General features: G+C 46.3%; 1 protein-coding gene across 1 annotated transcript in view; it reads left to right on the forward strand.

Annotated features, from left to right (window-relative positions):
* The first annotated feature begins 824 nt into the window (after window positions 1–824).
* PIEZO1 (piezo type mechanosensitive ion channel component 1) overlaps window positions 825–15,986 on the forward strand; it is a 178,545-nt gene continuing 163,383 nt past the window's right edge. The window contains 1 exon segment of the mRNA XM_051974791.1: window positions 825–1,360. Within this exon segment, the coding sequence (XP_051830751.1) occupies window positions 1,297–1,360 (64 nt within the window). The 5' untranslated portion in view covers window positions 825–1,296.

Below are 15,986 nucleotides of genomic sequence, written 5' to 3' on the forward strand. Positions count from 1 at the left end.
CAGCTGGGTCCCTGTTGGGCAGATACAAGAGGGCATCTGGGCCTTAGGTGATTTCTCTGCAAAATGAAAATTAAAAGGGGTGATGGATAGGGTCCCTTGCCGCTCTAACTTCCAGGGTTGGGGGGGGGGGGGGGGGAGAGAGCCGCAGCGAGAGAGTATATGGGTGCTGAGGTGTGTAGATCTCCTCTTCTGGCTCTAGAGTGCGCTGCTTCTCCGCCTCCGTGGCCAGTGGAGTAAAGTGAAAGTTACTCGGTTCTAAGGCTCGGACCACTCCAGCCCCGGGTTGGGGGCCTCGGATTAGGATAGCGAGTTAACACTACCCCGGCCAGGCCAGGAGGGTCAGGATCCCACAGGGAGCGAGAGGTCCCACCACATGCTCCCTGTGGGCCAGTAAGGAGGAGCGGGAAACCGGGCAGGATCCCCCCAGCCTCAACTCACACACCCACACACACGCACACACACGAATTAGAGGCTCGTGCCAGGGGGTCTCGGGGCCTCGCAGAGCTCCCCAGGATCACTCCGGTTGGAGGCTGGGCCAGCTGGGCGTCTGCTTCTTCTCGGCCGGTTGGGGAAAGGGTTAGGGTCCCGAACCACCTCTGCCCGGTCCGGGTAGCTCGGAGCCGGGAGAAACGCAGACTGGGGAGCTGGGGAAGCGCCGGAGCGCGGGGCTACAAAAAGAAGGCGGGGGTTCCCGGGGGCGCAGAGCCAGCCTGCTGTCAAGAGGGAAGCAGAAGAGGCGGTGGTGGGGCGGCCGCGGGAGTGGGCAGAGCCAATAAAGAGCCGAGGGCGGGAGGCGGCCGAGAGGCGGGGGCAGAAGAGGCGCTCGCTCGGGGGAGCTGAGAAGCCAACACCTCGGGGTGCGCAGCAGGAAGGCGCTGCGCCTCGTGCTGCGCCCGGGACACGCTCGCTCGTTCGGCTAGGCTCCGGACTTGGGACTAGGGACGCCGGGCGCCGAACTCCGCCTGCTGCACAAACTTCTCTCGGCCTCCCCCACCCCGGGTTAAGTCGGGGAGCCCCCACCCCCACAGGCTCCGAGACCGCGGCGGGCGGCGCCCTCCACTACTTTTCAGCGCGGGAGAAGCAGAGGAAAGCCGGGGAGCTGAGTTTCCTGGAAGCGGCGCCTGGCACATGGAGTGAGCGCGTCCGGCCGCTCTAGGCACCATGGGGCGCTGCTCCCTGGCTGCCTACCCGGTCCCTTAGCCCCTCACCCCGGCGCCCCGGGACTCGCGGATCACAGCCGGCCTCCTAGTCCTCTTGCCCAGCCGCCAGAGCCAGAGGGTCGGGGGTGTCCCCGGCATGGAGTTGCACGCGCTGTGTGGATTCCTCTACTGGCTGCTGTTGCCCTTCTCCCTTCTAGCGGGTGAGTCCCCCGATGGGGAGAGGAGACGGGGGGAGGGGACGAAAAGGGGTCCTATACACTAGGGCCCCATTCCCTGGGAGGCGGGGAAGAGACATTTCCAATAACCTGCACCTAGACCAAATAAATAAAACAAAGGTTTATTTAGCACCGACTGGCTGTTAGGCACTGTGGAAGTTACAAAGATTAGTCAAGGCAGAGTTCCTGTCCCAGGGGAGTTTATTGTCCAGCAGGGAATAAAGACCCTCATCCCCTCCATTCTCCCCCAACCCCCAGTGAATACAACTATCATTTACACTAAGTTCTTAGTGAACTATAAAACAAAACGCGATGGGGGTGGGGGTGGGGGGGCAAGAGCAAAGTTAACTCCAGAACTTCTCAGCTTGGACAGCAGGGTCTGAGACCCTGGCAGGTCTTCCCTGTCTCTGCAGCCCCTCTCCCCTCTCAGCAGCCCCCTCCCCAGGGCATGACTCAGATCTCCTGACGTGGGGAGGCGCCTGCATGGTCCCGGGAAAGGCTCGTGGGGGAGGTGCACGTTCGTGCGGCTTCCGACCTCTCCGCATTCCAGGGTTGCGCCCATGGGCCGTCGTGGGATGCCCAGCTCTCATCTCTCTGAGGTCCCCTGGCAGTTGCTGTCCAGTCAAGGGGGAGGCGCCCCACCGAGAGTCCCGCTGGGTCTTGGGGCGGGGATCTCTCTGGAGTCTAGGATAACAGCACGGTGGGCGTCCAGTACATTCAGTATTACTATGTCTCTGTAAGGGGTGGGGGTGGGGGTGGGGGCTATCATCTTTTTTCTCTCTCTCCTTAAAAAAAAAAAAATGCCAACTTGCATCACTACTTCCTGACCAATCTGGAAGAAGGCGGGTTTCCTGCCTGGAACTGTTTAATTTGGACCCTCCCGTCCAAAACTAACGTCTATTCCCGCGCCTGCTCCTACCGTCACTAACCCTGCTCCTCCCTACCTCGAGCTGGACGTGCAGAACTGGTGGTGTCCCCTCCTTTGGAAAAAAAAAAAAGTCAGGTCTGCTCGGAGCTCCCCCAGTTCTGGCTCGAATGGGCCTCTACAGTGGCAGCTTGGATTGGACCGGCGGAGGTGGGGAAGGGAGTGGGGAGTCTAGAACGGCCTCTGTTCAGGCAATCCCCTTGGGGGAGGGGATCTAAACTGGACTTGTGGAAAACCCCTGGCGTGATAAAAGACTTCGTTCTCGGGCTCGTTATGCAAAGGAGACATCCCTCATCCCTTTCTTTTGTGCGGGCGTGCTGTCAAAGACGCTGTCCCCAAAAAGTCCGTGAGTCTCAGAAATGGGCATTTCTTGTACCCCTCTTGAGTTGTCAGGGGGAAAAAATGTGGTCCTTAGTGGTTCAAACTGCTAGTGGGAACCACCTTAGGAGAAAGGGAAAATGTTCTTCCACCTTCCTTTCAGGGTCCCTCTCCCACTACTAGTACCCCCTTTTCTTCCATCTTGCTAAGTCATATAATAGCACATCATATTTCGGTGGCCCTTTAAAGTTTACAGAGGGCTTCCCACGATACTCCCATTTTACAGAGACCTTATCTACCTTGCCCAGTCTCACAGTTCCTAGTTATCAGAAGCGGTGACTTGAATTCCAGTTCCCTTGATTTCAAATCCAAAATTCTTTCCTAAATTCAGCCTGTCTAGTCCTCTCTACCCAGTGCTCCATGCTGTAAAACTGCCTCCAGGCTTCTTCCCACCCCACCACTCAGTCTCTAAGTGGGACCAAGTTCTGCTTGAGTAAGCAAACTGATTAAACTAATTCACACTTAAGTGGAAATAGACTATTTTAATTTTCAAAGAGAAACACTTCTTGATTTTGATGATGCTGGAATTTGCAGCATTGGAAGAGAGATAGGGAAAGCCTTTCCAATACCCCTTTAATCACTTCACCCCGTGTATAAGACAGTCCTGGGTAACAATCAGAAAAGAAGGGGGTTGGTGGGGAGGGGTGTAAAGCAGAGGTTTTATGGAAAAGGATTCTAGATGAATGTCCCAGCCTAGCCGTCAGAAAGGACTTATCCTTGGTTTGGTTTGTAGGAAAGAAATCTCACCAAACCTAGGAACATTTTCATAATGCTGAAGGAAAAAAAAAAAAAAAGAATCAATGAAGACCATTGAAGGGGAGGGAGAGGCTTTTAAAACTTTCCTCTGCCTAGTCTTTGGACAGAAATGTCCTGGACCTACCCAGGAGAACCAAAAAGGCAAATGGGATTGTAAACAGAGCTGTCTTGTTTGCTTTCTACCTTCTGTGGGGGAGAAGGTAAAAACAAGCCTGATCGTTTGGAAGTTTTTAAGTTGAGGCAGAGGAAATAAAGGACTCTTTAAAAAACAAAAAGCCTCAGATACTTTTATCATGCTGGTCTCTGTTGAAATTATATTTTGAGGCAGGGGACTATCTGATCCTAAGTTGTTTTTTTTTCTTTAGTTTAAGTGTTAGAAACATACAGTATTAAACTCTGGAGAGAGAAACTAAGAGGGAAAACTTGTGCCAGTAAGAGGATTATGGGTCAATAGGACCTACTCCAGAGAGGGTCCCCAGGGCAATCTAGAAAGGACACCTGTATTGTGCAGCCATCATCCAGATTGTGGGAGGTCAGAGAACTGGATTGGGAGGCAGGATTTATAAACCCAATTCTCTCCTTAATAATGGTGATTTTGATAACTCCCCTTCTATACGTTAAACTTCATTTTCAGAGTACTTTTCTCACAATAACTCTTTGAGGTAGGTAGCACTATTATTTTTTCCCCAGTTTTTCCAGTCGAGGAAAATAGGCCTAGAAAATGGAAGAGGCCCACAGTTATTTAAAATGACTTTCCTCGACTGGAAAATGGGGGCTTGGATTAGTTTATTTCAAAGTTCCCTGCCATTCCAATCCCAATGCCCAAGAAGTCTGTGACTGGAAGTTCCCATACGATTAATGTGCTTGCCAAGTACCAGGGTTGAGCAAAGGGTTGAGTAGCTGTTCTTGACACCCCAGTTTTCTTGCTCCTCTGGCATCTCCGCCCCCTTCAGACAATGGCTGGCTGCCGCAGCTCTTTGGGAATGAATAACTCATCTCCAGTGAGGTATCACTCAGAAGATATTAGTCAGAAATTGTGCCCTGCATGGGCTTAGGCAACAATCGAGGGTGCAGGTTTGACTCATCTTGGCTCAGAGTCCCCAGGCCTTCACTCCACTCCCTATAAGGCATCTCTGCCTAAAAGCAGGCGGGTGCTAGAACACCTGATACTACTCACCAGCGTGGCTGTCACTCAAGGAGCCGGGACTGAAAGGCATTTGAGAATCAGAAGGAAGAGAGAAATATGGCTCCTGGCTCGGGTCCTAGGCCCCTCGGGGACGCTAATTTCTTGGTCTAAGCCAGCTGGTTTCAGTCCTACCTAAGTAAGGGTTCTCCCCACCCCCACTGGAGTCTGTGGCTTTGAACCCAAATTCTGAAATGACGTTTCTCAAGAGGGGCGGGGTTCCCCTGTGTTGGGGCAGGCCCCAAAGCCACAATAACTAGTTAGGAAAGACAGACATGACTAGGGCCCTGGTGAGATAGGCAGAAACACAGCCTTGCCGGGGCGGAAAGACAAACAGGTGGTTAGAAAGCAGTTAGCCTATCACTGCTGATGTTTCATATCTGGGGCTGCGTCGGAGCGGGCTGTGAAAAATCCACCTCCTGCCTTTCAGGAGGGGGTGTCTGGGGGCGTGTCCCCAGGGCCTTTCATGTGTGAAGGCATGACTCTGCCAGCTGGAGTGCCTCCTCACAGCAGGGGCACATGCGGGCAGCGAAGCCTTCATCCCTCACCCGGTTTTGTCCTCAGAGGGACGTCTACGTCCTTGTTCTCTTTGGATTCTCGCAGAAATTTTAGAGGTGGGTGAGGTATTATTGTCCCATTTTACAGATGAGGAAACAGCGACTCAAAGTGGTTAAGTGAATTGCCCCAGATCACACAGCAAGGTAGTGGGAAGGGAGGGACTAGTTCTGATACTTCCAATATTAATAATAGACCATATTTCGAGAACACCTTAAGGTTAACAAAACACTTCACACATAATCACTCTTCGAGTGAGGTAGGTGACACAAGAATCCCCATTTGACTTATGGGAAACCTAAGGAGTGGGTTGGGGTGTAAGCATTTATTAAGTGCCTACTAAGTACCAGGCAGTGTGCTAAGGTCCTTACAGCTATTACCTCATTTGACCCTCATAACGACCTTGGGAAATAGGTACCATTAGTATTCCTGCTTTACAGTTGAGGAAACTGAGACACACAGGGGTTAAATAAATTGACCAGGGTCACACACAACTACTACTACTAATATCTAACATTTACATAGTACCCACTATGTACCAGACCTTGTGCTAAATGCTTTACAAATATCTTCCTACTTCTTGATCTTTTCAACAATGAGGTAATCTAAGACAATTCCTCTAGACCTCTGATGGAAAATGTCATCCTCTTCCAGAGAAAGAACAATGGAGACGGAATGAAAATCAAAGCATAATATGTTAGCCTTTTTGGGCTTGTTTGTGGGTGTGTGTGTTTTCCCCCCTTTTGATCTAATTTTTCTTATGCAGCATGATGAATATGGAAATATGTTGAGAAGAATTGCAAGTTTAACTTATATTGGATGGCTCACTGTCTTGAGAAGGAGGAGAAAAAGGGAGAAAGGAGGAGAGAGGGTGAAAAATTGAGAACACAAGGTTTTGCAAAGGAGAATGTTGCATGTATTTGGAAAAATAAAATACTATTAAAATGTAAAAAACAAAAAACAAATATTGTTCTACTTGATCCTTACATTCTGGGAGGTAGATGCTAATTTTTTCTCCATTTTTAAGATGAGAAAATTGAGACAGATGACAGTTAAGGGATTTGCCCAGAATCACATAGTATCAGGCAGAATTTGAACTCAGATCTCCCCCACTGCCAGACCCACCACACTAGCTAGATGTCCTGAGAGAGGTTACCTAGAGGTAAAGTCTCCAGATTCCCAGCCCCATGTTCTTCACCCACTGGGAGGATTTAATCTTTGACCGAGAACCCTCACTGCTCATTTGACAGTAAGAGGTCCTAGCTTCCCTCCAGTCCCCTGGAGGGGGCCATTTGGAGGTGGGAGTGTGGAAGTCCTCTGTGAGTGTCCAGCCTTTTCAGAAAAGAACCGAAGGAGATGTGGGTGATGGGGGATGGGAGGTGGTGGGTGGTAACCGGACTACCCAATGCAAGCAGCTTCCTGCAGCCTTGTCTCTTCAGTCTGTTAACTTTCATTTCCTTTCCTGCAAAACAGAAGTTATGTCCCAATTATGGGTGACACCTCGTTAAAGTTGGAAGAAAATGGCCTGAAACTTGGGATCAAGTTCTGCTGCTTACAGCCTAAGGATCTGGGGCAAGGGATCTGGGAACCTGGGCAGCCTCTAAGCCTCAGCTTCCCAGTTTGTAAAACAAAAGAGTGGATTGAACTAGGAGACTTCTAAGACCCATTTAAGCTTTAACTCTGTGATATCGGAATGGTCAGTGTCTTGTTTTACTTTATTTCCTTACATTCATCAACAAAATCAAATACTTAAGGAAACAAAATAATATATAAACTACCAAATGATTCATGTCTTCTTCAAAGGAAAATAAACTGAGAAATAAATAGCAATAAATTAAAGTGGGACAAATTTTTTAAAAATCAAGCTCCCACATTCTGGATACCTGGGAATATAAAGATGAGAATTAACAGAATATTAAGTTATAATCAACACCTGTCTTCTGGGGAGCTTGCTGTCATCTATTCGCTACCTTCCCACGTCCCTCATCCTCTTCTCCCCTCCGATTGGATGATTGAATCCTGAGCTCCCCCCACAGCTTTCCTTTATAGAGGATGGAGCCTACTTTTTGGCAATCCATTTTTCATCTACAGTCATACATGGTTTCAACTACATGGCACAAGATGTCGTCTCTCTAGGTATTCTCTAGGGTCCCATCTCCTCCCTCTCATTTGTTTCCCAGATTTTTATATTTTTGTTTACTCTTATTAGATGGAATGGCACATAATAAAGGTTCACTGGATTGAATATATTAATAAGGGATACAACATGTACACAAGTATAAGTTAAACTGTGTGGAAGTGGAAAGATCTAAAGAGGGACAAAGCATTAGCAGATAGAGGGGTAAGGTGGGAAGGAAACTTGGAGGACTCGAAGGGGAGGATTCTGGAAGACAAATTTAGAGCTGGATCTGGCCTCCAAGGCTGTGTAGTCCAATCCTTCAGGGAGATTCCCATAATGAATGCAAAGTCGTATAGGAGGTAGGAAGCATCAGAGGCAGAATTGGAACTCAGGTACTCTAACTCTAAAGCCAGGATGTGCTTTCTCTCTCTGCCTCCCAAGGGCTGTGTGGGTGAATGAGATCCCTGACAGCCATAGGGGAAGTAATGTAATATGACAAAACTCTGGAAAGGTAGATTGGAGCCAGATTATGGAGGGAATCAGCCATAAGGAGTGGTTTATTTGCCTTGGTTTCCCTATATGCTCTATAGAAGCACCAGAATTTAAGAATACCTCCAAGGGTTTTTTTCCTTTTTTTTTTCCTCTCTTGGCTTTTCCCTTTTGTTCTGATTTTTCTCTCCCAACATGATTCATAAAGAAATGTGTGTTTAAAAGTTAATATACATGTATAACCAGAAAAAAATAACTAAAAAAAATAGGATATCTCTAAGGAAGCTGTGTCAATAGACACCATTGATCTATAAGGCAAAGAAAAATAGAGTAAATAGGAAAAAAAAAAAACACCTTGATTTAAAAATAAAATTATAATACCTGCTTGTAAATTATTTGCATTTAAAATATGTTGCTCAGATAGGAGGAATTATAGTAATTTTTAAAAATGCATCAAGTGATGTCCATGGTCCTAAAAGTGTTAACTGAACTGATGTTTTGCTTTTATTATGCATATGTTCACACATGTTTATGTTTCACTTTGAGGTTTAAAATGAAATGTTTTTGCTAACTGCTGCCCTTCTGTCTCCTTAAAATCTCTCATACAGCAGAGGGAAAGAGGGAAGCCCAGCATCCTGAGTCACATTTAGATTGGATTAGTTGCTATCCAAATGAAGTAACAGAAAAGTTCTATCTTGCTATAGAATTAAAAGGGAAACTTTGAGCCTCATCAAGGTGATTTCTTGGCTTTTTTTCTCTTTCCCTTTCCTGCCTCTGTCCCTGGCTACATCCTCCCCATCAGTCAAGAGCTAGTTCAAATTCTGCTGCCTCTTTTAAGGAGTCCTCCCTAACTACAGTAGCTCAGGAGCAGCTCCTGCAGCATTTATAAGCCATCCCACTCACTATGGCCCTCCTCCTCTCAAAGATTATTTTTGTCATCTTCCAACATTCAGACTCTTAGCAAGTTGAAGGCAGAGATGCTGCCTTATCCATGTTTCCAAATGTCAAATAAACTTGACAAACACCAACCAACACAAACATTTCCATATATGAAGAACAGAAATGGAAGATTGTATATGAAACAGTCTCTGTACTACAGCTTTTCGGGGGAAAACATTTATTTTATTTAAAAGAGAAATATCCACATTACTCTTTGTCTGGGTCTAAACTTCCAATGACTTCTATGGTTTTTAAAAACATTTCACTGATGCTCTTCTTTATTATTTGGCATCATTCTCAAATTCTCACCCACTTCCTTCCTCTCTTTCCTCTCCTTTGCCCCCAAATTAAAGCTCTTCCTTATTACAAATAAGTGTACTACAAATCCACACATTGTTTATATCTGAAAACGTATCTTTCTAGGTTAAGGATTTTTCATTTTTTAGATATATTTTTGATGTGTTATGCCCCCTTTTTTTTTTTTACAGTCAAGTGAAGCCTATGGATCTCTTTCCAGAATTTGTTGTTGTTAAGATGTGCCCAACTCTTTGTGAGCCTCATTTGAAGTTTTCTTGGTAGAAATGGAAAACCATTTCCTTCTCCAACTCATTTTACAGATGAGGAAACTGAGGCAGAGTTAAGTGACTTGCCCAGAGTCATAGAACTAGTAGGTATCTGAATCAGGATTTGAACTCATGAAGATGAGTCCTCCTGAATCCAAGCTCAGTACTCTGTCCGCTACACTACTTAGCTTTCCCTTCTTTCCAGAATAATGCTTTTAAATGCATAAAGTAGGATTCACAGGATTACAAAGGAAAACAATTATATCAAAATGAATTATTGGAATTTTTTAAGTGTGTTGACTGACCCTGGGTTGAGAACCACTAATCTGGTCCTATGGTGCCAAATTCAGCAAAATGGGTACTAATAAACCTTGCCTAATGACCCCTGGAGTTCCCATACTGACTTAGGGGAAAAACATATTAACATCATCTATGTTCTACTGTATTTTTATTTATTTTGTTACATATTTCCTAATTATATTTTAATTTGATTAAGGCCACAAGCTTGGGTGTTGTGGGTAACATATGCCTACTATGGCATTTTTGAAATCTCTGACTTAGTTTATCCTTTCTGCCAGTGGGTGGGAAGCATGGCTCATCATCATCATGAGAGATCATTGCATTGGTGAGAGTCCTTGTTTTTTGCAGTTCTTTCACAGTAGTGTAGTTGTTTTCTGTGTCATTCTGGTTCTGTTCACTTTGCTCTGCATCAGTTCATTGAAATTTTCTATTTCTCAGACACTGCTGTTGCCTTGGTAATTTTTTATATTATACTTTGTTTATATGTTTATGTATATGTATGAATTTCATTTTCTTTTTTCATATCTTGATGATGTTCAGGATAGAGATTTGTATTCATAAGTGGTCCGTATGTTTTCTTCTCACTTCCTGCTATAGAGGTGGATGATGAATTTGTTTTGTTTTTTTTTAGTTACTCCTAAACTTAATTTTTTGTAAACAATATTTTATTTTTCCTATTATGTGTAATGATAGTTTTCAACATTCATTTTCTTTTCTTTTTTTTTATTATAGCTTTTTATTTAAAGTTATATGCATGGGTAATTTTATAGCATTGACAATTGCCAAACTTTTTGTTCCAATTTTTCCCCTTCTTCCCCCCATCCCCTCCCCCAGATGGCAGGTTGACCAATGTTCAACATTAATTTTCTATAAAATTTTTGAGTTTCAATTTTTTTCTCCCTCCCTCTCTTCCATCTTCCCTCCCCGAAATGGCAAGCAATCTGATATAGATTATTCACGTGCAATCATGTAAACATATTTACACATTAGTTCTGTTGTGAAAAAAAGAAAGAGAGCAAAAGAGGAAAGCTTCCAAAAGTTAAAAAAAAGTGAAAATAATATGCTTTGATTTGCATTCCATAATCTTTATCTGGAAATGGATTGTATTTTCCATTATGAGTAATTGGAATTGTCTAGGATCACCGTATTGCTGAAAAGAGCTAAATCAATCATAATTGATTATAGTACAATGTTTCTTTTATAATATACAATCTTTCTGATCATTTCACTCATCATCAGTTCATGTGAGTCTTTTCAGGTTTTTCTGAAATCTGACTGCTCATCTCTTTTTAGAGCACAACAATATTCTATTTATTACATTTGTACACCACAACTTGTTCAGCCATTCCCCAAATGATTTATATCCCCTCTATTTCCAATTATTTTCCCAGAACTGCTATAAATGTTTTTGTACATTTGGGTCCTTTTCCATGATTTCTTTGGGATAGAGACCTAGCTACTGGATGAAAGAATATGCACAATTTGAATGGCTTTGGGGCGTAATTCCAAATTGTTCTCCAGAATGGTTGATTCAGTTCATAATTCCACCAACAATCTATTAATATCCCAATTTTAGGGGTGATGAATTTGAAACATAGCCAGTATAGGAATTTGTTTAGCTGGATACCATGCAAATGATGAAGATCTTGTTTTTGTTTTTTTGTTCCAGTGGGGGAAAGAGAACGAGAGGGACGGATTATAAATGCTTGTAAAAATAAAGAAAATTTAGGGAAAAAAATTTGATTGATTTTCAGGATAAGATGCAGACGGAAGAGGTTGGTCTTAAGAGTTTCCAACTCCCTTTTGCCTTCAGCACTTGACAATCTCTGGAGGCCTGCCTCTGAGGTCTAGAACAGGAGGGCTGGTTCATTTCCTTTCTTTTCTCCTCTCTAGGGAGGGTCAGCACCATGCTTCTTCCCTGGGTCTTTAGGAAACACTATTGTTTCAGCAGCCAGCAAAACCTGAGGTGTAAGTTTAATGGAAGGGCCAAAGGGCAGGTTTTGTGTGAAAGAGACTTATGTTGTTTTTATGTGTTTTCTGGGTAGATTGGGGCCATTTCACACAGTCTCTGCAGCTAGAGCTCAGAGGCTGTGGCCTGTAACTGCTTCTTCAAGCAGAAAAGAATGTAGGAGTGAGTTCCTCTCTTGGGCCCAGGGCAAAGAAACTCTCTCCTGACATCCTGATTGATGCAGCTGATTTCCACCCTTGAAAGAGTTTCCAGAGCCACCTAGGGAAAAGACCTGTCAGCTTTTAGGGACCCTTCTGGGCATATGATTTCACCCACAAATATCCCCGACTTCTCAGACATTTCATCTGTTGAACATCAAATCTGACATCCTGCCTATCCAACAGATGGAGGGACTCCCCCTTAGGGGAACAGGCTGGACTGTGGATCATCACTGGGAGAGGAGTCCCACGTACCTTCCCTAAGGCTTCTGGGTCCAAAACAGCCTCAGTGTCTATTCTGCAGCAGATGACAGGGCCCGTCTGAGTGGAGGAAATCTGGCCCAGCCAGGCAGTCTTTTCCTGGTCTCCTAGGGCCATGGAAACACACCAGGGCTTCAGAGACATAAGAAAAGGGGTCAAATAGCCAGTTGCAAGTCCCAGAGAGTCTCATAGCACCCAGGCAGGTAACTATGGATGCTACAGCCAGATATGTGGGTTTTTTGCAAGTTTCTAAAGTCCCCCTTCTTCCACTCACTCTAACCTTAGGCCTATATAGCCCATATGAACTTGTCTACACATGTCTGGACATTTCTGGGTTTTTTCCTAAATTCATTCATTTATTCAACAAGGTACCTGGCTGTAAGACAGAACTGTTTTCTTAACATCATTTGCTGCTAATGTGTGAACTTGGGAATCATTCCTTCTTTCCCTTGCCTTTTTCTATAATTAAGGACTTCTACTGGCATTACTTTCATTGACATTTATTAGCCACCTATTGTATGCTAGCCCCTGGGAGCCAAAAAGAGATATCTGTTGGGCCCAGGGCAAAGAAACTTGAAACCTAATCAACTCTCTCTCTCTCTCTCTCTCTCTCTCTCTCTCTCTCTCTCTCTCTCTCTCTCTCTCTTTCTCTCTTTCTCTCTGTGCTGAGGAATTGGGGTTAAGTGACTTGCCCAGGGTCATACAGTTAGGAAGTGTTAAATGTCTGAGGCCAGATTTGAACTCAGATCCTCCTGACTTCAGGGCTGGTGCTCTACCACTGCACCACCTTGCTGCCTGACTATCTCTTTTAAGTGGAACATCCTATAGTTCTATAATTCCAAATATTTGTTGGATGCTCTCTCCTAGTCTCGGGGTAACCTTTTCTCCTTCTTTACCTTGTGTTTATTTTGTATTATTTTGTTTATGCGCACTTGTGGGCATCTCATTCCTCCTGATGGAAGTGGCTAAGTGCGGGGCAGTAGAGAGGGTATTAGATTCGGAAACCTAAGTTCAAATGTTGCCTTTGCCACTTGCCAGCTGTGTGACCCCAGCTGAGACACATAATGCTTTCTTGCCTTAGTTTCCTTATCTATAAAGTGAGGGCAATAATAATAATATCTTCCTCCCAAGGCTGTCTGGAGCTTCAAAGAATATTGTGAACCTTAAACCTCCCTGTATTATTATGTTCAGGTGACACACCTTGAAGAAAGGTGTTGGTGTGTGATTAAATGCTCATTTGAAGACTAGACAGGGGGTGCCCATAGTTCAAATGAGGTGGGACTAGAAGGGAGTGAGTTGGGTTTCAGACTAGATGGGGGACTCCAGGCTGAGCACGGTACACGGTCTGAGAGAAGTGTGTTTGGATAGGGAGTGTGGGGACTATAGAGGGGGTCCTGAGAGCGGGGAAGCACTGGGCTGGACAGAGGGTAAGTCATAGGATGTCCGTCCAGCACTGTTTCCACTATACTGGCCCCTTTGAACTTAAACTTATAATTAATAGGGAGCTGGTGAAGGTCTTTGAGGGTATCTGGGTAGCGGAAGGTTTCTGTATAATCAGTCATACCTCCTTCCTCTTCAAATCTAGAGGTAGCCGGGCACCTTCCACTTTGGGAGAAAAACAAGGAGGGCCTGATCAGAAGTGGGATGGATTTGGTGGGACCCCCAACACACGGGGGAAGGGAAACTGAGCTGAGCTGGGAAGCTGGTGGTTAAACTCGTGGTCCAGCCTGACTCAGGACTAGCAGAAGCCCTTTGGGATTAACCCCAGGCTGGCTGGGTCATGGAGAAAGAGGAACTGAGTCACAGAAGTGGCTGGGCCCTGTGTGTAGCCTGGCTGAGCCGCTCCCTCAGGCCAGTGGCTCTGGCCTGGGCTGCCCTCCTGGCACACAACAGGAGCCCTATGGCCTGGGCCACCAGTCTGCTCCTCCCCACCCCCCAGCCTTGCCCGAAGATTTCTGTCAAGTAGGGCTGGGTAATTTCTTGTGTGTGTTGGTAGTTTTAATAGCATAATCATAGGGGGTATTTTTAGTCTCCCTCTAACGGACAGGGCTGGTTTTTGGGCGACTGGCTGTTTACCAGCCTTCGATCTCCAAGCTATTTTTCTCCTTAAGTAAATACAGTCCCAGGCTCCTCCGGGCCTCTGCTGTCCCCCTGCCCCCCAGGGCTGGGGCTAAAGCGGGCCAGTGGGCCCCACAGCTGCCTCCTGTGGTTGCTTTTTTAAGAGAGCTAGGTGGCTAAAAATGGGCCCAGGGTGTTGGCTTCTGGAGGCCTGGAGAAAGGCAGCACCCCACAGGGAGGAAGTTGGGCCTGGCGGGCTGGGCTGGCCTGGTTTTTATTCTCCTTATTCCGGGTATTGTCTTCTGAGGAGGGGTCCCACCAGCAGGCAGCCTGGGACAGCTGGGATCCTGTGGGTCAGCGTGGAGGGGTGGGCCGCCCGCCCCTCACTCCCCACACTCCCCATGAAGCTCAGCCTCTGCTCTTGGCTCTCCCTGGCGCTCTCCAGGCCCCAGCTCCGCCTTGGCCCGTGTCGGGCAATGTCAGGATTTGTTTTTGGAACTCCGGCTCCCCAGAAGCACGGCCCTCCTCCCTCTCCCCCCTCCCACTGCCCTCCTCTTCCTCCTGCCTTTTGTTTAGAAGTTACCGATGTTGGATCAACTTCTCAAATTAACCTTTTGGGGAAAAAAAAAAACAAACCGTGCTATGTAAACAAATTCCTTCTGCCTGGGCTGGAGGTACCAAAGGAATGTGATTGCGGCCGACTCCTCTGCGCTCTGGTCCGGCCCTGCCAAGGGCAGCATCCACCCAGGTCTCCCCCTCACTTGCCCCTCCTCCTCTCCCCCCTCCCACTGCCCTCCTCTTCCTCCTGCCTTTTGTTTAGAAGTTACCGATGTTGGATCAACTTCTCAAATTAACCTTTTGGGGAAAAAAAAAAACAAACCGTGCTATGTAAACAAATTCCTTCTGCCTGGGCTGGAGGTACCAAAGGAATGTGATTGCGGCCGACTCCTCTGCGCTCTGGTCCGGCCCTGCCAAGGGCAGCATCCACCCAGGTCTCCCCCTCACTTCCCCTCCTCCTCTCCCGCTCCCTCTGCTTCCCTCTGACTGCTGGGGGGGCCAGAAGGGGCCTGGAAGGCCGCCCACTGGGGCCCCTTAATTTACTTATGAGCAAGTGAGAAATGAAGTGGTCTCCTCAGACTCAGACAACCCGTAAGCGTCCGAGGGGAGATCTGAAGCCGAGTTTTCCTAATTTCCAATCCACTACCTTCCATGTCACCTGTGAAGAAAGAAGGGCTCTCCAGGACTTTGAGTGGGTGGGACATGTGAGCTGGGTGGTACAGTGCATGGATCCTGGCCAGGAGTTAAGAAGTTGCATCTTCCTGAGTTCAAATATGGCCTCAGATACTTCCTAGCTGTGTGATCCTGGGCAAGTCACTAAATCCTGTTGACCTCAGTTTCCTGAGCTGGAGTTGACCCTCAGTTTCCTGAGCTGGAGAGGGAAATGGCAAACCATTCTAATTTCTTTGCTAAAAGACAAAACCAAATCAAACCAAACCAAAAAACCCAAATGGGTCACAGAGAGTTAGACGTGATTGAAAAATAACTGAACAACAACTTTTTATCCCATCTCCTCCCTCTTTCTCTCCCCGCCCCCATGCACAAATTGGCCAATATCTTGGCTCATGGTCCATACTCTGCCATGAATTCTGAACAAAGTCCCCCGTGTTCCATCTTTTAGAATCCCCTGTGACTTCATCACCTGTCATCGAGGAGTGCAGGCAAGCTTTACCTTCTTGGATGAAGGGTGAGCTCTTCCCTGGCCCTCATGGAAACTCCCCCAAACACTTTTTTCTGCTCAAAAACACTCAGTAGCTGCATTACTCATTTGGCAGTTATGACCTGCCTTGTTGTGTTATTTAACTAAGTGTTTCTTTGTAGGATCTTAAAACATAGAATGTAAGAGCTGGAAAGGTTCTTAG

This window comes from Antechinus flavipes, chromosome 2 (genome assembly GCF_016432865.1).
Source record: "Antechinus flavipes isolate AdamAnt ecotype Samford, QLD, Australia chromosome 2, AdamAnt_v2, whole genome shotgun sequence".
Lineage (NCBI taxonomy): Eukaryota > Metazoa > Chordata > Mammalia > Dasyuromorphia > Dasyuridae > Antechinus > Antechinus flavipes.